Genomic DNA, 25,543 nt, shown 5'->3' with positions numbered 1-25,543 from the left:
CTCATGCTTTTTATCTCTGGGAATGTTCACCCAAATCCTGGACCTGGTATAGATAATCCTACTACTACTTCACAACTGTTATTCAGAGATTTCTGTAATCGCAAATCCTTGCGGTTTTTACATGTAAATATCTGCCGTCTGCTAAATCCAAAGCATTTTGATCACTTAAAAACATTGTTACATACTGCTAATCCTGATGTTCTAGCTATTTCTGAGTCCTAGCTAAAAAAAAAGTGTTACTGATCATGACATATTTATACCAGGCTATAATGTATTTCGTAAAGACAGAGCCACTAGGGGCGATGGTGTAGCCCTGTATGTTAAAGATCATTTGCAATGTGCTGTTGTTCTGTCTAAGTCTGTCCCCAAACAGTTTGAGTTGCTGATATTAAAGCTTAGACTTTCAGCCAGTTTTGTTCTCACTGTTGCTGTCTGCTACAGAACACCCTCTGCACCAGCTTCTGCACTCTCAGCCATTAGTCAGCTCCTTGTACCATTCACAACCTCTGAGTTTTTGGGTGATCTAAACTGGGATATGGTTAACCCTCCTGACACAGTTTTGCAGCAATTTGATACTCTAAATCTTACTCAATTAATATCTGAGCCCACCAGACCAAATTTAAAATCTCCCACATCTTCCACGCTGATTGACCTCATTCTTACCAACACCCCATCTAACTGTCAGTCTGGTGTTTTCAGCCAAATATGTGATCACTGTGCTATTGCCTGTGTACGCATTGGCTGTTCAGTTAAAAGACCTCCAGTCATTGTAACCAAGCGCTCTCTCAAGAATCTTAATATGCAAGCCTTTCTTCAGGATGTTGAGGCGGTGACCTGGGATAGAGTTGGCTCTGCTCCCTCCCTGGACGAGGCATGGTGCTTTTTCAAAAATACATTCAATCTCATTGTCAATAAACATGCTCCTTTTAGAAAATGTAGAATCAAGAATCGTTATAGCCCCTGGTTTTCCCATGACTTGGCTGAGCTTATCCATCATAAGAACACCCTTTGGCGGAAAGCCCGCTCCACACAATCTCCGGCTGACTGGCTTGCCTTTCGGCAATTCAGGAATAAAACAACACAGGCCATCAGGGACGCTAAAATCTCCCATTTTAAGGAGAAATTTTCGACCTGTGGTTCTGATGCGAGGAAGTTCTGGAAAACCGTCAAGATCATGGAGAATAAACTTGCCTCCCCTCAGCTACCAATCTCTATGATATTCAATGACATTGTTATTACTGATAAGGCTAGTATGGCTTCACTTCTCAACAGTCACTTTGTCAATGCGACTCAAGTTTCCCCTGTCTCAGGTCCAGATTTGGCTTCAGCAAGTGAGGCCGACTCAGCCTCATTAGATTTTCAGCCTTCTCCATTGAGCAACACACATTTCTCCTTCACACCTCTCTCCATCTTAGAAGTGCAGGATGAGCTCACTAAGCTGGATCCAAATAAATCTGCTGGCCTTGATGGTCTTCATCCTATGTTCCTGAAAGCAGCTGCTCACATTATTGCAGCACCTGTCACAAGTCTGTTTAATAGGTCCTTACAGTACTCTATCCTCCCCTCTGATTGGAAATCAGCCATGGTTTTTCCACTCTTCAAAGGTGGCTCTGGTACTGATCCAAACTGCTACCGACCCATCTCAATACTTCCGTGTTTAGCCAAGGTCCTGGAGAAGCTAGTGCTCAAACAACTAAACTGCTTCCTTGACTCAAACCACATTCTGTCTGATCTGCAGTCTGGCTTTCGGCCTGGCCATGGATGTATAACAGCCACTGTGAAGGTCCTGGATGACGTCATCACAGTGCTAGACTCTAAGCAGGTCTGCTTAGCCACCTTTATCGACCTTGCCAAGGCCTTTGATTCAGTTGACCATAAGATCCTTCTACGAAGGCTCTCCAATATTGGTCTGTCCATCTCCTGCTGTGACTGGTTCTCCAGCTTCCTTTCTGACCATGCCCAGTTGGTGAAAGCAGAAAATATCATGTCAGAACCACTCATTATCTCCAAAGGTGTGCCTCAAGGGTCTATTTTGGGCCCCACCCTTTTCTTCATTTACATCAATGACATAGATAAAGCTGCTGGCAGCTCCCGGATCCACCTGCACGCCGATGACACCATTTTGTATTCAGTCGACCCCTCTCCACAAGCTGCAGCAGCTGTTCTTCAACTCAGCCTCACTTCAGTAGAGCAGTCCTTCCACAACCTCCACCTTCGCGTCAACTCCAGTAAAACAAAGTGCATTCTTTTTAGTCGGAAAACTGGTGCCGACACCCTACCAATACTCACCTGTTTAGACGGCACGGCTTTGGAATATGTCAATTCCAATAAATACCTGGGCATCTGGCTGGATTCATCTCTGTCATTCATCACCCACATCAATAATCTTCAAGCCAAAATAAAAGCCAGATTAGCCTTTCTTTACCATAATAAAGCCTCTTTCACCCACGCAACCAAATGCACTTTAGTCAAATTGACCTTACTTCCAATTCTTGACTATGGTGACATCATTTATAAAATGGCAACAAGCACAGCCCTTAAAAAATTAGACACTCTCTACCACTCAGCCATACGCTTTGCCACAAACGCCCCTTTCCACACCCACCACTGTGATCTCTATAAATTGGTGGGCTGGCCCTCCCGTCACACCTGGCGACTCCATCATTGGTTTCTTTTTATTTACAAGTCAATCTTACACAAGACACCTTTCTATCTGTCATCTCTTCTCCTCTTCGCTCACAGCACTCATCTCACCAGGTCAACCGAATTTATTAAGCTCATTACTTCCAAAACTTCCACTGTTTTCGGCCGTAACGCCTTCCACTTTTCTGCTGCAAATGACTGGAACACACTGCAGAACACTCTTAAACTTCCATCTCTGATATCTGTTTCTTTGTTTAGACAGAGACTTCAACAGATTATTGTCGACACTTGTTCCTGCTGACGATGCTGACTCTCACTTAGATACAAACATTTGTCCACTACTTTTTCTTTCATATAGATCTGTCCCATATACTGAGACCTACTCCCTTCCCCCTTTCATTTTAATATATTTGTACTTTGCGTTGTTAGGTGTATTTTTTGTATTGTTGTATTGTGGTTCTTGTGTATGTACAGTTGTATGTTTGTATGTATGTACATTATTTATTCCTGCTGGGGCCTCTTGGCCAGGTCATGTTTGCAAATGAGAACTGGTTCTCAAACATTTTTTTACCTGTTTAAATAAAGGTTAAATAAATAAAATAAAAATAAATTAAAGCCTCTAGTAGTTTGAACTAATTCTCATATATGAGATTTACTCATACTGTTTAAATCTCCCATTGAACTTTGACTTATATCAAACTATAATTTACAGATGCATGTTCGCATGAATTTATGGGCCCAGAACCACAACCAACAGTAATGAGAAGGTAACCAGAATTTGTTTCATTAAGCTTCACCTTTTAACCCATATTACAATGTACAAACTCAGCAGGTGGTAGGTTTCTTTTCCGGTGCTGTCCTTTTCATTCATGGTGCCAACTTTAAAATTCAAAGAGGGCAGAACTTTATAACATTGTCTAATTGTTAACATAACACAGGAATTAAAGCATATAACTCAAATTTATATCACAGCAATAAGAATAATAATAAAAAAAACAAAAACAAACAAAAAACATCAAATTTCAGCTGACTCTGCATTTCCGTTCAGCCTTTGCGGTCCAGATACGTTGAGTTTTGAAAATAGCCCTGCTCCCTCTGACAGAAACGTATCATGCTGTTTTCTTTGTTAATCATTATTATTACACTGCACAATGTAGAAAACTATTAGAAACAACTTATTTGTAATATTAATGACACACGGTTTATACAAAACATAAAATGATAATCAGTCACGACTAAAAAGTTTATGTTAAAAAAAAATCTGGGCTATGAGTGTGGAGCCACTGTGTCAAATAAAACTAGCGCACCCTGAAGAAGGTGAGGACTATTTTCTCGATTTAACTCATATTCTATTGGCTGGAGGAGGTTTGACAAACAGCTCTTTCAGCAAACCAAGAGAGGAAAAAATATCCAAGAGCAGAAGCTTTGAGAGCAGAGAATGTGTCTGAGTGTGAGGGAAAGAGACCAAGTCTGAGCGCAGAGTTTTGAAAGGAAGAACAATATATTTGAAAGCATAAGAGGACTTTCTGAGTATGAGAATAGAGTTTTGAGAGAGAGCAAGATGATATTTAGGCGTGAAAACCAGAAATCTTGCTCTCAAAGCAAACAGTTATGCTCTTGATTAAAGATAGGAAAATACCGCTATATAAGAATTGCTTTGTTTCAAGTCAGAATGTCAAGAGCAAAGAAAAGAAAGGTGGACATCAGGAATTATTTGGACTGAGTCAATGTCAAAGTGAAAGTCGGTAAGAAATTAATTTTTCAAATAGCAAAACACTTGTTTCCTTAGCATGCATTAATATGTTATTTTGTCAGGTGACAGAATCAGCGTTGCCAGACATTTTAGAGAGAGGAGGAGATGCTGAGACAGGTGGAGAAACATGGTCATGGCAGGTTGGTGGGTGAGCTTTAGTACTCCAAGTTGTGACTTGGGCCACACGATTAATTGAAATTGAATCAAAGTCATAATATGGTGTACTGAAGTGTTTATGTGGTCTTTATTGTACAGAGTAAAAAAATGTATTTTTTGAGAATAATAATGTAAAAATTAATATCCCCTTATTTCACTAAATCTATGCAATTGCTTCGAGTCAAAATCCTCATATATTTTTTCCCCAAAATTACTCCACCTGGAAGAATGATGATGCACACTATGCCATCGGTTCCTGTTTGCAATTTGGTTCCTTCATAGAAATAAAGTAAGAGACACCAGGTCTTTTCTTATTTTAGTACTAGGTATTTAGTGTACAAATTGTGTAAATATCTTATTAAAATAATTGTCTTTTTTTGTTTGTTTGTGAGATGTAAATACAGATTGGTTTGAAAAGATAACAGTAAATGTCATATGTTAACATGTGCAACATTCAAAATGTTTGATATGTCAACTTAAAAGGCTGCCTTCAAGGTGTCATTAAGTTCATGGATTGAGGTTGTATTGTAGTATTTGTTGTATTTTGTGATTAAAAAACATTTTTGTGAAGTTGATGATAGTACTGTAGTAAATTTATAGCTACGTCAAACTGCCTTCCTGTCTGGATATAATTGATGTGAACCAAGATAACAGTTATCTTCGGTTCATTACAGAAATCATTAGTTAAAATAATCTGAGATTAAGTATAAATAAAAAACCTTAATGTAAATATCTGTATTATCACGGTGTGGCGGAGGTGAGGACCCAATAGCAGGACTCAGGAGGTGAAAGGCAGACTGGTGCAATAACTATTCTATTGATGAATGAACCAAAAGAACTCAGGGAACACATGATGCGAAACACAACCGATGACCTGAGAAACGACAACTGAAACCAAGTGGTATAAATACACAGAGGGACTAATATGGAACAGGTGAGGTGAGTGAGCAAATTAAACCAGGTGTACAAATGAACAGGAAATAGAAAGCAAAAGATAATACACAAGGGGAAAACTCAGCAAAATAAAACAGGAAACCAGACAATGAACCCATAAGACAGTAAAACTAAACCAAAACCACACAAACCATGACATCTATAGAATATTTTAAATTATGAACTTTTGCCTGTTCAAATTTTCTAACTGTTCTAAATTACATTAAATAAATGTCCGTTGCAAGTACATGAAAACATTATCTCCCAAGTGCTTCTATTGGCCACTTTTTGTCACAACCAGTGTTAAAATCAAACACGCATACTTGGATGACATTCAGACATTCATATTTGGTCACTTTTTTATTTTTACCCTTTCTAAATAAAATGTTTTGAATTTGGATTCTGATTTTAATCTTTGCATACAGAGCTAAACGATCCACAGAGAATGTAATCTGCTCTGCCCTCAACCAGCCCTCACCCACCTGGACAAGAAAGACTCATATGTGAGAATGATGTTCATAGACTTCAGTTCAGCAATTAACACCATATGACCACAACAACTCCTCTGCAAACTGGACAAACTGGGCCTCAGCACCTCTCTCTGCAACTGGCTGCTGGACTTCCTCAGTCAGAGATCACAAGCAGTATGAGTTGGCACCAACCCCTCAAGACACATCACACTGAGCACAGGGGCTCAGTCCCCTGCTCTTCACCCTGCTGACAAACAACTGCAAAACAACCTACAGCACAAATCACCTAGTGAAGTTTGCGGACGAGGCAACTCTGGTGGGTCTCATCACCAAGGGTGACGAGACTCACTGAAGGAATGAGGTCAATCTACTGACCACGTGGTGCAGAGACAACAACCTCCTGTCAGCAAGACCAAGGAGATTGTTGTCTCTTTGGTCTTGCTTGGTCTAACACCCAACACCCGCCACTAACCATTGATGGTGCTGCTGTGGAGAGAGTGAGCAGCACCAAATTCCTGGGGGTTCACATCAGTGAAGAGCTCTCCTGGACCACCAACACTGCATCACTGGTGAGGAAAGCCCAGCGGTGCCTCTACTTCTTGCGCAAACTCAACCAGGCAAGAGCCCCAACACCCATCATGACCACATTCTACTAAGGAACCACTGAGAGCATCCTTTCCAGCTGCATCACTGCGTGGGGTGGGAGCTGCACTGACTACAACAGGAGAGCCCTGCAGCTGCAACAATCAATGGCGCACCATGTCCCTCCTTGAAGGACGTATACACCACCCGCCTCACCTGCAAAGCGATCACAATTGTGAGCGATCCAAGTCACCCTGCACACAACTTGTTCAGCCTCCGTTTCCTACCACCAGACTCACCAACAGCTTCATCCACCAGGCGGTTAGGATGCTGAACTCCCTCCCCTCTCCACCTTCAGCCCCTTCCACCTGCTAACCCCCCCAAAGAAAAACACTCGGGACTCTAAAACCCTTTAACCCACCTAATGACTGTCTTGCACTATGTCACTTTGCACACCTCTGCTGCTATTACTGACTGCCTTTCCACTACTATACATGACATATACATACAACTCTTTGCTTGTACATAGTACCAAGACTTATACGTACAACTTTGCTGCCACTGTCAAATCAAACTGTGAACCCCTTATTGTTATTGTTATAGTTAGCCTTAGGATCAGTTCATGCCTTAAATCTTTACACTATTTATTATTGTTGTGGCTTTTGCCCGGTCGAGTCCTCGACTCCGCGACCGTGCTCCGTCCACGGGAAGGGGCGCGCCTCCCGGCTGGAGCTCCTGTTCTGCTTCCCTCTCTCCTTCTCTTCCCCGGTCGGCTCCGGCTTGACAGTTAACTTCACTCGCGCTTAAAGAGAATCGGACTCCGATGCTTTCTTTAAATGGTTTATTGCAGTGTACAAGGTTGCTGGTGAATTCAAAACACACGAACTGACAGATCCTGCTACGCAGGATCTTTTAAGCTCCTCTCTCGACCCCTCCTTTCCCTCCAAAAGTTCTATCAGACCTTTCTCCCACATAACACACACACATCTGCTTGCACAATCCTTGTAGGGAAAAACATCTCCTGATCCTTCCAGTCCCAGAGCTTCTGTTTACTCTGGCTTGTTTTTCTCGCATTCCGTCCCGGTCATCTCGCCCTCGAGTTGGTCACGTAGCTCTCATTAATCAGAAAGGGTCGTTTAGCGAACAGTGTCCTGAGTTGACTTTTCACCACAGAACCGTATCCTTAACTGACTTTTTCTCCACATTATCACTGTGCAATGTTTTTTTTACTGATAATATTTGAATAATAGTTTGTGTTGATTAGTGGGACATTGATTTGGAAGTTTGCTTTCTTGCCGTTCAGATATTTTCAGATGCATTCGTTTTGATTCGCTGTTTTATCAGTTTGCAATAATATCAGTTTTTCTTTTTTGTTGTGCCTGTGTAAATTTTATTTTAATGGTTACTTCAGTGTTCAATGTTGAAATGTCTGTCCTGTCTTCACTGTGGGAAGTGGGAAATGTAATTTCAATTCCTTGTCCCTGTCTTGTACATGTGAAGAAATTGACAATAAAGCTGACTTTCACTTTTTTCTGATGGTAAAACTGATTAGCTTTAAAACAAACACTGGGTGACAATGAGGTCTGTATTAATCTAATAATCCAGCTTTTGAGAAGTCATGGAGTGTTTAGATAGTATTTGGTATAATCATAATTAGAATAAAAAATGTATTAAACTAATATCATGTTTGATAATTATATAACTGCTAAAAGGAGGTGGGGAAAATAAGTTTTCTTTACTTCTACCTACTCATTATGGACACTTTGTCTTACAGTTTTTTAAGGGTTAATATTTTGTCTTCCCATAGGAAATCATATCTAGCTAGAAGTTTATCTAGCAGCAGAAAAATTATAAAATGTATTTCACTTCCTGATAAAGAGACAAGGTAATCACATCTATGTAGAGCTTATTTGCTGATCAATGGTTTTACTAGAACACAAATAACACAAAACCAGGAGCTCAACTTGTTCTTCTGTATCGCACATCAGCTCACTTTTCCTCTATTGCTTCATGTAGTGGAATCGGAGAGAAACAATGGTCCTCATTTACCAGCCGTTCTTATGAACAAATTTGTTGTTAAGTCCTACTTTCAACATTTTTGGAGGATTATAGCATTCATGAAAATCTTTGTATGAACACTCGGGAATATAAAAGAAAGCTGTTATTTATTGTATAACATTTTTTTCTTAAAAGGCTACAGTCTTTTTAGTCTAACAAGTCCATAGCTACAGTTGCATCTCTATCACAACATTTAATTCTTTCTGTTTATTTGCCATCTTCAACTTGGAGATGAAGTTTAACAGACCAGTTTCATTTGTATCACACTTACCAACGTTGTTCAGTCTCTTACTAAGCTCATCTCTCTCTTCAGTCAGACGTTTATTACTGGCCTCAATTTCTGAAACAGTTTCCACAGTTTATTGGATTAATGTATAAAATGTATTTACCCACAATCGTTATAATTATACATAATGAGTTATGTGGTCACACTTACGAGTCTTGATCCTCTGCAAGTCGTCCCTTTCTTCAGTTCGGGTGTTAAGCTGTGAATCTAATAATTTGGAATGTGAAGAAAAATATGTCTTTTTTTTTCTTTTGTTTGTTTGAATAGCTACATATCAAAGAGCCAAAGTGATATATAAAAGAAAGCTGTTATTTACTGTATAACATTTTTTTCTTAAAAGGCTACAGTCTTTTTAGTCTAACAAGTACATAGCTACAGTTGCATCTCTACCACAACATTTAATTTTTTCTGTTAATTTGCCATCTTCGGCTTGGAGATAAAGTTTAACAGACCAGTTTTATTTGTATCACACTTACCAATGTCCTTCAGTCTCTTACTAAGCTCATCTCTCTCTTCAGTCAGACGTTTATTATTGGCCTCAATTTCTGAAACAGTTTCAACAGTTTATTGGATTAATGTCTAAAATGTATTTACCCACAATAGTTATAATTATACATAATGCGTTATGTGGTCACACTTACCAATCTTGCTCCTCTGCAACTCGTCCCTTTCTTCAGTTCGGGTGTTAAGCTGTGAATCTATTAATTTGGATTGTGAAGAAAAATATGTCTTTTTTTTCTTTTATTTGTTTGAATAGCTACATATCAAAGAGCCAAAGTGATATATAAAAGAAAGCTGTTATTTACTGTAAAACACTTTTTCTCTTAAAAGGCTACTGTCTTCTTAGTCTAATAAGTACATAGTTATAATTGCATCTCTACCACAACATTTAATTCTTTCCGTTAATTTGCCATCTTCGGCTTGGAGATAAAGTTTAACAGACCAGTTTTATTTGTATCACACTTACCAATGTCCTTCAGTCTCTTACTAAGCTCATCTCTCTCTTCAGTCAGATGTTTATTACTGGCCTCAATTTCTGAAACAGTTTCCACAGTTTATTGGATTAATGTCTAAAATGTATTTACCCATAATAGTTATAATTATACATAATGAGTTATGTGGTCACACTTACCAATCTTGTTCCTCTGCAAGTCGTCCCTTTCTTCAGTTCGGGTGTTAAGCTGTGAATCTATTAATTTGGATTGTGAAGAAAAATATGTCTTTTTTTTCTTTTATTTGTTTTAATAGCTACATATTAAAGAGCCAAAGTGATATATAAAAGAAAGCTGTTATTTACTGTATAACATTTTTTACTTAAAAGGCTACAGTCTTCTTAATCTAATAAGTACATAGTTATAATTGCATCTCTATCACAACATTTAATTCTTTCCGTTTATTTGCCATCTTTTCGCAATATTAAGGACATTAACCTGGACACTCTTTCAACCGGTATTAACTCTCTACCCCATCCTGACAGTTTCTTTAGCCCTGACGAAGTTGTTTCATATTATAACAATAACCTCCAGAATCTTCTCAACAACCTAGCTCCCCTGAAAACCAGATCTATTACCTTCACTCGCTCTTCACCCTGGTTTACCCCCGCCCTCAGACAACTCAAAGCCAAAGGACGCCAGCTGGAACGCATCTTCAGGAAATCTAGTTTAACTGTTCATCAACAAATGTATCAGAACCACATGACCCACTACAAGGACTGCTGCAAACACGCCAAATCCACCTACTATGCAAGTTTAATCAGTTCCAATAAAGGCAACACCAAGGCCCTATTCTCTGTTCTGAAAACTATCACCCAACTACCTGACTCCCTTCCTCCACACATAGCCTCCTCTGCATTCTGTAACAACTTGATTTAATTCTTCACCTTCAAAATTCAGAATATTCATCAACAGCTCGTTCCAAAGATCTTCTACAATTCACCACCAATAATTTCCTCTCTGCCTCCTTCCCTCTCCCTTTCTGCTTTCTCTCTTCCCCCCGTCTCTGCCATTTCTGAACTAATAAGAAAATCCAAATCATCCACATGTCGATTAGACCCCCCATCTGCGTCCTCACTGGCACCTCTAATTACCCACATCATTCACTCCTCCCTCACCACTGGACTGGTTCCCTCACTGTTAAAAACAGCTGCCATCACCCCTACACTTAAGAAACCTGGTTTGGATCCCAACAATATCAACAACCTCTGTCCCATTTCCAATCTCCCATTTATTTCAAAAATCCTGGAAAAAGCAGTTGCCTCTCAGCTCCAAGCCCATTTATCCCACAACAATCTGTATGAGCATTTTCAATCTGGTTTCCGCCCACTCCACAGCACCGAATCCACATTACTTAAAATCACTAATGACCTCCTCCTGGCAGCTGATTCCGGTCTCTTATCTATTCTCATCCTCCTTGATCTGAGTGCGGCCTTTGACACCATTTCCCACTCCATTCTTCTGGATAGACTCTCCTCCATCGGCATTACTCACAACCCCCTCAGTTGGTTCAAATCATACCTCTCTGGCCATACTCAGTTCATCCAGTTGAAAACATTTACCTCCCAGTTATTCCCAGTCACCACTGGTGTGCCCCAGGGCTCTGTCCTTGGGCCCCTGCTGTTCCTCATCTACCTCCTCCCCCTCGGTTATATTTTTAGAAAACACCACATACGTTTTCATTGCTATGCGGATGACACCCAGCTCTACCTCTCCACCAAGCCTAACTCTACCCTCCCACCATCTTCCCTCACAGATTGTCTTCAAGAGATTAAGTCCTGGTTCACCTCAAATTTTCTTAAAATAAACAGCAGCAAAACAGAAATTTTACTAGTAGGCACCAAATCCACTCTCTCCAAATCTGACAGTTTCTCCATTCCCATTGATGATTCTTCCATTTCCCCCTCCCTTCAGGTAAAGAGTCTGGGTGTCATCCTCGACAGCACTCTGTCTTTCACATCACATATCAATAACATAACCCGGTCAGCATATTTTCACCTTCGTAATATCAACTGCCTCCGCCTCCGCCCCTCCCTTACCCTTCACACCGCCGCCATACTTGTTCACAGTCTTGTCACCTCCCATCTCGACTACTGTAACTCCCTTCTGTTCGGTCTTCCCCAAAAAACACTTCATAAACTTCAACTGGTTCAGAATGCAGCAGCCCGGGTCATCACAAGAACCGCCTCCACCCATCACATTACCCCTGTTCTGCAGCAGCTCCACTGGCTCCCCGTCACCTACCGCATCCACTACAAAATCCTGCTGTTCACCTACAAGGCCATCCATCACCTTGCTCCTCCCTACCTTTCTGATCTCCTCCATGTCTCCATACCAGTCCGTTCCCTCAGATCCTCCTCCTCCATCCACCTCATCGTCCCCCCAGTCCGCCTTGATACCATGGGGAGCAGAGCTTTCAGCTGCTCTGCTCCTCATCTCTGGAACTCCCTCCCCCCAGACCTCCGTAACTCTGATTCAATACAACTGTTCAAATCCAAACTCAAAACACATCTGTTCAAACTGGCATACTCACTGTAATATTTCACACTGCTTTTATTATTGTTTTATGTATCTGTTAATTTATGAATGTATTTATTGATTTGTTTTACTCTTGTGTTTTATCCTGTAAGGTGACCTTGAGTGTCAAGAAAGGCGCCAACAAATAAAATGTATTATTATTATTATTATTATTATTATTATTATCTTCAACTTGGAGATGAAGTTTAACAGACCAATATTGTTTGTGTCACACTTACCAAAGTCGTTCAGTCTCTCATTAAGCTCATCTATCTCTTCTGTCAGATGTTTATTACTGGCCTCAATTTCTGAAATAGTTTCCACAGTTTATTGGATTAATGTCTAAAATGTATTTACCCACAATAGTTATAATTATACATAATGAGTTATGTGGTCACACTTACCAGACTTGATCCTCTGCAAGTCGTTCAGTCTCTTACTAAGCTCATCTCCCTCTTCAGTCAGATGTTTATTACTGGCCTCAATTTCTTAAACAGTTTTCACAGTTTATTGGATTAATGTATAAAATGTATTTATCCACAATAGTTATAATTATACATAATGAGTTATGTGGTCACACTTACCAATCTTGTTCCTCTGCAACTCGCTCCTTTCTTCAGTTAGGGTGTTAAGCTGTGAAACTATTAATATGGATTGTTAAAAAATAATATATCTCATTTTTTCTTTTGTTTGTTTTAATAGCTACATATCATAGAGCCAAAGTGATTTACAAAAGACAGCTGTTATTTGCTGTATAACATTTTTATCTTAAAAGGCTTCAGTCTTCTTAGTCTAATAAGTACATAGTTATAATTGCATCTCTACCACAACATTTAATTCTTTCCGTTAATTTGCCATCTTCGGCTTGGAGATAAAGTTTAACAGACCAGTTTTATTTGTATCACACTTACCAACGTCCTTCAGTCTCTTACTAAGCTCATCTCTCTCTTCAGTCAGATTTTTATTACTGGCCTCAAATTCTGAAACAAAGTTTCAACAGTTAATTGGATTAATGTATAAAATGCTTCGTTATATTATATATATATATATATATATATATATATATATATATATGTGTGTGTGTGTGTATATATTAGGGCTGTCAAAATAACGTGTAATATAATGTCATTATTTTGTTTTAATGAACAAAACAGCAGAAAACACAAAAGCAGACTTTGTTCAAATATGTTGGCACTCAAATGTTCCTAAGTAATGTTCCAGTGATGTCCATCTTCTACCAAAGGCCCGCAACTTTGCCTTCCTCTTAGGGGCCCCACTATATTACAACGTCATTCTGAAACTGGTCATACCCAATCTACACAAGAATTTTAATTTCCCAACAAGAAAGGGAAAGATATTTGACCAGACATACATCAACATTAAAAGAGCTTACAAAGCAGGACCTTCAGACTGTCCTACATGGGGTAATGGTCATATACTGAAAAGTTATTTTGAGAACACAGAATGGGAGACTTACCAAACTTGATCCTCCTCAACTCGTCCCCTTCTTCAGTCAAGTTGTTGTTCTGTGAAACTATTTATGGTTGTCATTAAAAATAGATTTTTATTATTATTAATATCACTATTTTTGTAGGTACATTTCCAAGAGCAATATATATATATATATATATATATATATATATATATATATATATAAGACAGTGGCGAATCAGCAACCAACCTCAGAAGAGTATGTTTTAGGTTTCAGTCCTGTTAAAGTATGTAACTACACTTTAGTAAAAACAAAAGCAAGTACATTAAAGGCATGTTCTTGAAATGGTGACTTTAAAATTCGGCAATATTTCATATTTGTGGATTTTTAAGGGGTTAATGACGAGTGTACCAGCTGGAAAACAATAGACCCTCAGACCGTGTGTTATAGGTCGGTTTGCAGACCCTGAATTGAGACACACTTCATAGTCTGCATTAATGTGGGTTTTTATTTTTTTCAAAGTTGGTTGCCTTTATGTACAGAAAATAGATTTCCTTTGTAATGCATTGAAATCAGCGTTGACCCCTTTATAGAGACTGCTTGTGAATTAATATTCATTTGCTTGGTCTTTTTTTCTTTATAAAAAATAAAGATTAAATACAGTTTGTGAGCATTTACCTCTCTTTTTTATTTATTTATTTGGCGTTATGAACATTTGTCTTGTGAGCACTTGTCTATGCCAGTGGAGATTAAACTTTCCCCAAATGTAGACATTTTTAAATCCAGGTTAAAAACATTTCTTTTCTCATGCGCCTATGCATGAAATCTGCACGGTAACTTTTTTTTAACTCATCTTGCTTTTAATCATTTTAATGTAATTTATTATTTTATTGTGATTTTGTGTTGATCCCTTTTACTGTTCTAAATATCTGTAATGTCTTTGTTTTATGTAAAGCACTTTGAATTGTCCTGTACATGAAATGTGCTATACAAATAAACTGCCTTGCCTTGCCTATGCAACCCAGCTCTGGTCCTGGAAGACCACAGTCCTGCAGGTTTTCCATGTATCCCTGCTCCAACACACCTGACTTAAATTAATGAGTGATTGTGCAGAACTTCACAGGCTGTTGGATTCATTTAATTTGAGTCAGGTGTGTTGGAGCAGGGGCAGAGTGAAAAACCTGCAGGACTGTTGCCCTTGAAGACTGATTTTAGGCATTAGTTAATTAAAGCTGCTCATTTGCTGGTCTCACTTAATAAGATCACACTTACCAAGGTTGATCTTTAATCTGTCTTTCTCTTCAGTCAGTAATTTCTGCTGTGAAACTTTTAGGTAGAGAAGTAAGAATTATTTACAATACACTATGAACATTGTCTCAAAAAGAAAAAACAAACAACAATACAACAAACAAAAAACTTGTCAGTTGAATACTGATGACTTCTGGTTATTCCATGCCAACTCATCTAACTCTTCCTGTTTGTGTCACAGATTTAATGATAAAGTTAATGTTGAAACTTCTGTTAAACTCGGTGAACTGAAAATTTGTGGTCCTGAAGAGCATAATCTTGCATGGCTTGAATCACTCATTGCATACTGTTACGACCCCTTCTGCTTTGTGGCTGTGTTTTGTTTATTATGTTTGTGTGCAGGTGCAGCTTGGGTATTCGGCGGTGCGTATAAAAGACCCGCCTACGATCGGCCTCACTCTCTTCTTTCCTTGCTCCGCTCCCAGGCCGCTGCACCTCGTTGTTGTGTTTGGTTTAGTTCTACATCATACAGCACTGCATTCATTATATTTATACACACAACCAAGCATGCCCTGACATTACTGATATTGCAGACAATCACACTTCATGGTTGTATTATTTTGTCTTAATTTTGGTTTAATAAACAATTACAATTGGTTTTCTTGGTTGTTCAGCGTTGATTTGTTATAACCGTGAGCCGGGTTGTAACAATACAAAGAAATGAAAGGTTCCACCGTGGTGGTGAGATGAAGCTTAGTTATTCATAAGAAACTGTGTCAAGCTGTGGTGATGCCCTTATTGGACACCCCATGTGCTGATGATACTTGGCTGCACGTTTCTAGAAGACATTTTGTTCCTGTGAAAGTACAAATAATAATGTTGTAAAGAGTTTTTAACCCTTAGAGATCTATCATTGCAACTGCAGATCAATTCAGCATGTTTTTAAACTGGCTGTTTTTGTCCTGATTTTGCCTCTTCCCAACCAAGGACGGCCGATTATTGTGAGTCTTATCAGATTCTTCTATACAATTATCATTTGGTCTAAAGTGTGTTACGAGCAGATTTGTCCTGATAATCGGCTCCGAAACGGGTTGTAGCCAAGAATCGGAAATATTAAACATGTTCAATATATACAACGAAATATCTTCATATGTGTGAGGAAGGCCAGCTACTCCTGAATTGTGACTGTGTGGATGGTTATGTGGAACGGAATTTAGCCAATCAGAGACTGAGCTGGCTGGGGTACAAGGAAGCATATAAAGTCTGTGTTTACGCAGTTTCCAGTCTGTTATTTTTTTCAGCTCTGGCCTTTTCTGTTAGCATTATTCCAAAGACCACCATCATTCCCTCGTCCTGTATATTCTCTTCCATACTGGGTGTTGTGTTTTCCAGTTGTTGCTATGTTTCTTCTTTCTCGTTTTTTGCTGGTTGTAGCTATGGTTCTTCTTCTATGTTTTTGTTAGATCACGTTTAGTCACATGAGATGTCTGGCTCGGAGGACTGGATTGTAGATCAGCTGCGGGACAGCATCGTTATGGGTGTGTTGTTCTGTGTTGAGATTATCGGAACACACCACACACAGTATGATCAAAACTGGTAAATGCATGATTTTTTATCTTCACGTATGAGGTCTCGAACAGATAAAAAATCTCATAAGATTAAAAGATTAAAAAAAAATCCTCATTTATGTACCAGGCCTGAGACAGTATGAAGACATCAGGTGAGTTAGTCACACATAGCTATGACTTAATTCCCATCAATTAGTAACAGGTGATCATGACTAATTATTTTGTTTCCACATTAGTAATTCCACTTCTTAGTAGCACACGGTCCTGCAACTACATCCTGTTCCTTCACCTAAGTAATCCATGGCCATGGAATTAGGTACATTTTCTTTTTAATGCCACCAGAGAAACTCTGTAGATTTAGTCATTTGTGTTCTTGAAAAAAGCTCTCCTGCAGATTATGTCAGAAAAAATCAAAAGTCTGAACATCAAGGTTACTTACAAAGAGCAACACTCAGGTAAATGTTGAGGGCAGCTTGGAGAAGAAATATAAGTCCAAGGCTCACTGCAACCACTCTGTAAAATTGTACACCTGCTGTACACACACACACACACACACACACACACACACACACACACACACACACACACACACACACACACACACACACACACACACACACACACCATGATTAAGATTGATTAAATTTAAAACTATAAAGATGCTTTCAGGGACACTGAGGCAAAGAGGTCTTTATTAGTGGTTAGTTTAAGAGAAAGGATATCACATTTTTAAAGAAACCTTAAAGTGCAACTACACACCATCACACTAACTACACCCACTGCAGAATTTGAAAAATACCTGAAACTGCAAGGGTTGGGAAGGGAGGTTTGGGGTGATCAGGGAGCGGAGAGTGGGCGGGACGGGATGCACAGGCAGAAATGATTGACAGACAGCAGCTCAGCTCACTAGCAAGCTGGACAGCGAGATTCAAAAAGCACCTACGCCACAGGGCAATGGAAATGGAAAGTTTAACAGGAAGTACAATAATCATGATATTTCGGTAACAAAAGAAAAAGAAAAAAATGCTTTAAAAAAGAGTCTTTTAAAAACATAGTAGCAAAAGCAGTCTTTTCTTTTTTTTACTGTGAAAATGTAAAAAATTATGTTATTTATGTGGAGCTCCGGACTCCAACTTGGGGTATAATAAAAAAAGGTTTCACTGACTCTTAAATGGCAGTCTGCTTACAGCTGCAACCAAATATAGTAATAACCTATGCAATGTTAAGGACAATTAATTATAAACCTATGCAATGCCCATTGTGGCTTTACCATATAGTCTGAGAAAAACAATTACATTGTGCAGATGGTTTGTAAACCTCCTTGACAGGATATAAATGCCTGGAAAACTTCCATAGAACAGGCAAGCTATTGATCACAAGTTACCCCACACCACTGTTTCTGAGATTTTGTTAATATAAGCGATAGTGTTTAGGGGAGCTGGCAATCTATGGAGTTCTAAGGGTTAAAAGGTCAATATTAAGATCGGTGTACATGTCATTTTCATGTTTCAACCTCTAAATTATTGTTGATTCAGAGGATTCTGGTCTCACCTGATGCTGCAGAAGTCACTTTGCTGTTTTCATCTGAGTGGTTCTTCAATCCATCTCTGGCTGGAGTAGAGATCAAGTTTTCATTTGCTGCAAGCATTTCATATTTCTCTGTATGGAAAACCATTTCTGTACTCGAAATACTGGAGCATAAGTGTTGGTTGAGCTTCTTTTTCCTTCCAAATGCTTTTAGTCTGTGACTCAATTCTCCTTTTATTGTCCTCCTTAAAACCCAATTCTTCCTCATTTCCAGTAAATATCCTTTTTCTTCCCCATTTAGCTATTACACCAGAAGCCCAGGTTTCAGCAGATTTTTAAAAATGTGTGAGAACTGCATTTATATTAGGGAAACACATTTACTCAGCTTTCACGGAAAACAGCTTCCTGTGTCTTTGCTCTCCAGAGCCTCCTGCGACCACGTTGCGGGCCACAATGCTTTCGTTGTACAAGTATTTTTCTTTTCTGTATTAAGGTTTGTTAAACATCCCCCATCTAGTCTCTTGGTAATTAATTTTTCTACAGCAATTGGCAATTTTTAGATTGTAAGGGAGAGGGCTGAGGGATTGTGAGTTGAATTTGAGCAGGGTGCTGTCGGACAGCAATACCTCAATGGGGTTACAGCAACCAGTTTGTACAGCTTTCTCCCTGAAAGCAGAAAACACACTCATATGGAATCAGAGTACACATGTAGCTTCCCATCACCAAATCAGGAGTGGATTAATAATGGATCAAATGTAAGCACTTTGAGTGTCGTCAGCAATAAAGCACAACATAAATGTAATCCATTATTATTACATTCTTATTAATAAAGCTGGAAAGCATACGTAAGTTTTAATCAGCAAACTTATCCAGATAACTTAGGCCCACTAAATAAAGCTTTGTCCAATATTTAAATAATTCTTACATAAATTATGCTTGAAATGAATTATCATGCAATCAAAACAGCATTTTAACATGTGCATCATGTGTTGCATAAAAAGTTACAATATTGTTCATATAGTAATTACCATTGATAAGTTGAATTCAGCTTTGTGGTTTAAGTCATAATGTTCTCTTGAAGGACTTCAGTTTTACCTGGTGCAGCAAGATACACTTTATTGTGTATGTCAGAGCGCCTGCAGGCTAATGGATTTACATAATTCATGGAGATGTCAGTTTGTTCTCTGTGGACAGTTTTTGCCATCTTATCCTCTGACTTGGACTAGCAGTGGTCAAGGAAACTGTATTTTAAATAATTCTGATATGTAATCCACTACAAAAGTAGAAAGAGAGAAAAAAAATATGGTTACCTCTTTAAATACAGAATTAGAAAAAAATCTCAGTATAGCCCAGTATGTTAAATTGATAATAATAATAATAATAAATTTTATTTCAAGGCGCCTTTCAAGACCCAAGGTCACCTCACAAAACAATTAAAACAGTTAAAAACATAAAACAATTAAAACAGTTATAAACATAAAACAAACATCAAAACAAACATCATGCAACAAACAGTTAAAAACATTAAGATGAAAAGGCCAGTTTGAACAGATGAGTTTTAAGTTGTGATTTGAATGATGGAAGTGAGTCAATGTTACGGAGTTCAGGTGGGAGTGTGTTCCATAACTGGGGAGCAGAGCGACTGAAGGCTCTGCTCCCCATGGTAGTGAGACGGGCACGGGGCACAGAAAGGTGAATGGTGGAAGATGATCTGAGAGTGCGGGAGGGAGTAGCTATATGGAGTAGGTCAGACAGATATGGAGGGGCCAGATTATGGAGACATTTGAAGGTGAAAAGCAGGATCTTGTAGTTAACTCTGAATTTTATAGGGAGCCAGTGAAGTTGTTTAAGAACCGGTGTGATGTGTTGAAAAGAAGGTGTGCAAGTGATAATCCGGGCAGCAGAGTTCTGAAGAAGCTGTAGTTTATGAAGTGATTTATCGGGGAGACCAAAAAGAAGTGAATTGCAATAATCGATTCTTGAGGTGACCAGACTGTGGACTAGGATAGCTGCAGCATGTGGAGTGAGAGATGAACGCAAGCGGTTGATATTTCGGAGGTGGAAGTAGGCAGACCGGGTGATACTATTAATGTGTGAATGAAATGAAAGGGTGCTATCGAAAATGACGCCGAGACTTTTTACCTGAGGGGAGGGGAGAATAGAAGAGCTGTCAATGTTAACAGAGAAACTGTGAGATTTGGTTAAAGTGGTGGGTGTGCCGACAAGGAGAACTTCTGTTTTGCTGCTATTGAGTTAATTAAAGGATCATTAAGCTATATTTGTTATTGATAAACATATTTGATTCATAAAGCTACGACAGGAGTGAGGAACGCTTATGCCAGCTCAGAAGTAAATGTAAGTAAGGGCAGGTTGGCATTACAGACTTTCACCACACTAACATCAGTGGTGCTGTCACTCTGCTGATTTGTTGATTTCTCAACATTTGGCTGATGTGTCAAAGAGGCTGAGTTGTCTCAGTTTAGCAAGCATGAACTACCGAAGAGGAACTGCTGTGGGTTCTCAAAGTCCTTTTTTCTGAAATGAGAAAGAGTTGGTTGTGTTTTTGTGCATGATAAACAGCGGCTGTATCTTTATTAAGTGAAGAGTTGCTCCTTCACATTGCAGGTATTAGGTATTTTTTTTATTCATACAAGGTAAGTGATTGTGGTATAGCTACAGAAAAAATGTAAATATTATCACATGATATGGAGCTTAGATGAATTACTAAATGACTTAGGCTGCAGAGTTTCCCCCTCCAACTGATGCTGAGAAAAGAAAGCCTGCTGTAATGTTACGTACGACTGAACACAGCCATACAGTTCCTGTAAAATAGCGAGGATCCGAACCACATCCCCCCCCTCTACCTCAGAGCGAACTTAATTTCCTCCCTCGCTTCTCCCTCCAAATGATCAAACATAAACAGCGCCTCGTCAGCAGGGGAAAGATGGCAGGCACGAACACATGCCTGCACCTCCTCTATCCATTCAACCACCACAATACCAGTTCTACCAGGGTTGTCGCCTGGCCTGGGTGTTCCCGGCTCTAGACATTTCACATCAAGCCCCAAATGTTTTTTTTTGCCCCAGAAGGAATAAGTTTACATTCCCTCAGCCGCCTCATGACATGAAAGAAGATGGTAGTTTAATAATTTCCTGGCTTCTGTGAATACAACACAGGTACAACAATATGACCAATCCCAGAGGAATTTTATGGAAGCGGGGAATCCTCCGTGTTGGCTGACAGCCCGGCGTTTTATCCCTAATCTGAACTCTGGGACAACAACAAGGGATTTCCTCTGGATTCCGGTTGACCTAGAAATTTCCCTTATGTGTAACATCTCACATGCTGTTTTATTGGCAACACAGCGTTAGTCAGCCCCCCACATGTTCTTCTCACTCACCCCATATGAAGAATCCCATTGTTGCTAAGCACACTAGTACACTGTTAGTAAGTATATGAGCTTAAAGATAAGAAATATATTCATTATGATTAATAGAGTATAAATGAAAATAAGTAGCACACTTAAGTAATTCCTTGAGTATCTCAATAAATTTATCTACAGCTGACAAAAGCCTTCCTCCCTTCTATTTTTTTTATGTATCACATATGCTTATCAATAACAAATATAGCTTAATGATGCTTTAATTTAACATAGTGGGCTATATTGATTTTTTTTCTAATTCCCTGTTTAAAGGGGTAACCATATTGTTTTTCTCTTTCTTCTTTTGTAGTGGATTACATATCAGAATCATTTAAAATACAGTTTCCTTGACCACTGATAGTCCAAGTCAGAGTGTAAGATGGCAAGAGCTGTCCACAGAGAACAAATTGACATCTCCATGGATTATATAAATCTACCAGATCCATCAGCCTGCAGGCACGCTGACATACACAATGAAGTGTATCTTGCTGCACCAGGTAAAACTGAAGGGTAACACTTTACAATACTGGATGCAAAATTTGCTTCGTTACTAGGGAACACCTTGGGGGCGAATCAGTAAGTAATGGGTAGTTAACCAGTACTTACTGGTGACCACAAAGACCAGGCTTATTAGGGAACTACTGGTTAATTATTTGCTTCATTACTAGCGAACGCCTTACAGGCAAATCAGTAAGTAATAAGTAGTTAACCAGTACTTACTGGTAGCCACAAAAACCAGACTTATTAGGGAACTACTGGTTAATTATTTGCTTTGTTACTAGCGAATGCCTTACAGGCGAATCAATAAGTAATGGGTAGTTAACCAGTAGTTACTGGTACCCACAAAAACCAGACTTATTAGGGAGCTACTGGTTAATTATTTGCTTTGTTACTAGCAAACGCCTTACTGGCGAATCAGGAAGTAATAAGTAGTTAACCAGTAGTTACTGGTAGCCACAAAAACCAGACTTATTAGGGAGCTACTGGTTAATTATTTGCTTCATTACTAGCGAACGCCTTACTGGCGAATCAGGAAGTAATAAGTAGTTAACCAGTAGTTACTGGTACCCACAAAAACCAGACTTATTAGGGAACTACTGGTTAATTATTTGCTTCGTTACTAGTGAACGCCTTACAGGCGTAATGGGAAGTAATGGGCAGTTAACCAGTAGTTACTGGTACCCACAAAAACCAGGCTTATTAAGGAACAAAAGAGAAATTCTTAATGTGAGTACTGGATTACTCTGACTCGTTGAGTGAACAGCTCATTTAGTCAAAAACCTGTTTCCTGGTGGTTTTAGAAGCCTTTGTAAGGATGAAAAGCAGTTTTATTTATTTATTCTTGTACTGCTGTGTCATCTTACCTTTACTTGTTCATCACTTACTAAGTAATAAGTCATTACTTAATCATTGACTGGTCATTATCTATTATACTGTTTACCTTCATAAAAAAGTCAAACATCATACCAAGTATTTACTGAGGAACGAAGCATTAACTACTCAGTACCTGATCAGTACCTACTAGTTTTGTGTACATTATTGTAAAGTCAAACATCATACCAAGTACTTACTGAGGAACGCATCACTAACTAATCAGTACCTGACCAGTACCTACTACTTTTGTGTACATTATTGTAAAGTCAAACATCATACCAAGTACTTACTGAGGAACGAAGCATTAACTAATCAGTACCTGAACAGTACCTACTAGTTTTGTGGCATTTTTTCTATATTGAAAATAACAGTTTGATCTCTTTAGGCTTTATGCATATAGCTATCTAACATGTGCAAACCATTCAAAATTGATAACAACTGCAGAAGAGACAGTATTTATTACACAAAATGTACCTTAAAGTTAGACACACACACACATGCAAGCATTTCCCCCAATAAATGGAAACTATCGTTTCCATATATTTTAAACTTTGTACTGTTTGCATATCTCGTGAAGCATATGTCCAAGTGCACCATTCTTGTGAGATTTGGCCACCCAATGTGTCCACTCTATTGAGGCAAGCTGTTTCTTCAAGGTGTTCTCTGTTCGATTGCCAGGCAGTCTCCAGACCTGGGATTTGTAGGTAGACCACTCACAGTCAATGTTCTTTGTATGGGCACCTGTTTCTGCGTTTACAAATGACCGGCTGTGGTTTACTGAATAGTGAACATATCCACTATTAGCCAGTGCCGTCATCTAAACCCTCTATTGATCTGAGATGATAGTGGTCCCTTGGCAATCATAACACCTTATGACTGGGATCAAGTGCCACCAGGACTGTTTTCTGACTAGCCTCACAATGGGCCGCCTTCTCATGCCTGTTATGCCTAGCATTCCAAAGACCCATGTTCGCCTCCTCCAGATTCGCCCAAATCTTCCCCGACCATACTGTTCAAAATAAGAAAACATGGTAGTAAAAGAAAATTTAATATTGTCCACAAATTCACAAAGTTCTTTGTATTTACTTGTAAAAACACACAGAAATATCACATAATTGGATATACTATTAGATCATTTAATTGGCTGTGTAAATATCAAGTTAAAAAGTACAAAAACAATGTATAAAAAAATCACTTATAAACATCTTTACAAGATATTATCATTCCACTTTTAGATCACAAAACCAAAGTGTGGTCACATTTTTTCTTTTAAATGAAGAAAAAGTTGTCAAATTACACTGATTTGCAACGACATTAAAACATGACATCCGAAATAACATTATCTGGTTACAATAGTGTTGAGGAATCTGACCTCTGATGCTGATTTTTTGCCTAATTGACCACTGCAGGGCTTCGGTCTGAAAGCACTTAAGCTATCAGTAAAGTGTGTGTGTAAGTCTTGTAAATTAAATACAGTGTCCTAAAGAAACACTTCATGGTAAATAAAATACTGCTGCTATAACACTTAAACATATAGCATGCACATGTTAGCTTAAAGTAATCTGAAGTTAACAGTCATACGGTTAGCTAAACTATGCTAAATCGCGATCATGCTAACGGGCAGAAATGGGCATTTTAAAGAGTGCAAACATACACAGGAGCGGGACAACACTAGTAGAAAGAGTAAGTTACATTTAAAAATTAATCTTGTCTCAGAATAAACACAACTTACATCGTCAGTGACCGCTGTACCGCTGGAAACATGTCGAAGGTAGAACGTGAAGAAAAGGAAAAGGAAGTGCATAAGCCGTCTTCAAAATAAAATGCCTACTTCAAATTAAAGGTATGAATACATGAACATTTATAATTGGAAGAATTCATAACAAATTGCATAAAGCTGTTTAATACTTTAAGCAATAAGATTTTTTTTTTAAGATCTTGAGCCTTATGTCTTGTAAAGAGGCAACAATAAGAAAACCTAATGGAACCATTCAAGAAAGTGGGTTAAACTCAGGGTGGCCAGGCTCTCCCTTAGAGATAAGGTGAGAAGCTCTGTGATTCGGGAGGGGCTCAGAGTAGAGTCGCTGCTCCTCTGCATCGAAAGGAGCCAGATGAGGTGGCTCGGGCATCTGGTCAGGATGCCTCCTGGACACCTTCCTAGTGGGGTGTTCCGGGCACGTCCCACCAGAAAGAGGCCCCGGGGAAGACCCAGGACATGCTGGACGGACAACATCTCTTGGCTGGCCTGGGAACACCTCGAGATGAGCTGGTGAATGTGGCCGGGGAGATGGAAGTCTGGGTTTCCCTTTCTTAAGGATGGGATAATAGGTGGGCACCTCAAGGGTTACAGCAGAAATTTGATTTGGGTAATTTTGATTTAATTTGAATTTGATTTAAGTCTGGGGATGAATTACAATGATATCCTCCAATCTCTTGTGATTGCACAGTGTTTTAATTAGTAAGAGACACTTAAGTTGCTCAAGGCACCTGGTTTAAAACTAAAACAGTATGAAGACATCAGGCGGGTTAGTAACACATATCCATGACTTAATTAGCATCAATTAGAAACAGGTGATTGTCTTG

At 39.0% G+C, this 25,543-nt stretch overlaps 1 protein-coding gene and 1 long non-coding RNA gene across 2 annotated transcripts in view; both read right to left on the bottom strand.

Moving 5' to 3' along the window:
• Nucleotides 1-25,543, bottom strand: part of LOC121637766 (paramyosin-like) — a 132,750-nt gene that overhangs the window by 44,000 nt on the left and 63,207 nt on the right. Inside the window, exons 7-16 of the mRNA XM_041982035.1 lie at nucleotides 13,868-13,924; nucleotides 13,302-13,370; nucleotides 12,975-13,031; nucleotides 12,795-12,878; nucleotides 12,630-12,698; nucleotides 10,014-10,070; nucleotides 9,849-9,917; nucleotides 9,523-9,579; nucleotides 9,358-9,426; nucleotides 9,032-9,088 (exon numbers count right to left, since the gene is read on the bottom strand). Of these exons, the coding sequence (XP_041837969.1) occupies nucleotides 9,032-9,088; nucleotides 9,358-9,426; nucleotides 9,523-9,579; nucleotides 9,849-9,917; nucleotides 10,014-10,070; nucleotides 12,630-12,698; nucleotides 12,795-12,878; nucleotides 12,975-13,031; nucleotides 13,302-13,370; nucleotides 13,868-13,924 (645 nt within the window). The remainder of the gene's footprint in view (nucleotides 1-9,031; nucleotides 9,089-9,357; nucleotides 9,427-9,522; nucleotides 9,580-9,848; nucleotides 9,918-10,013; nucleotides 10,071-12,629; nucleotides 12,699-12,794; nucleotides 12,879-12,974; nucleotides 13,032-13,301; nucleotides 13,371-13,867; nucleotides 13,925-25,543) is intronic.
• On the bottom strand, nucleotides 23,532-24,737 carry LOC121637772. The gene is made up of 2 exons (XR_006009945.1): nucleotides 24,693-24,737; nucleotides 23,532-23,969 (listed from the first exon to the last, which is right to left on the bottom strand). It is a non-coding gene; the product is annotated as an uncharacterized LOC121637772 (long non-coding RNA).

This window comes from Melanotaenia boesemani, chromosome 4, assembly GCF_017639745.1.
Source record: "Melanotaenia boesemani isolate fMelBoe1 chromosome 4, fMelBoe1.pri, whole genome shotgun sequence".
Lineage (NCBI taxonomy): Eukaryota > Metazoa > Chordata > Actinopteri > Atheriniformes > Melanotaeniidae > Melanotaenia > Melanotaenia boesemani.
This window is presented reverse-complemented; position numbering and strand designations above follow the sequence as displayed.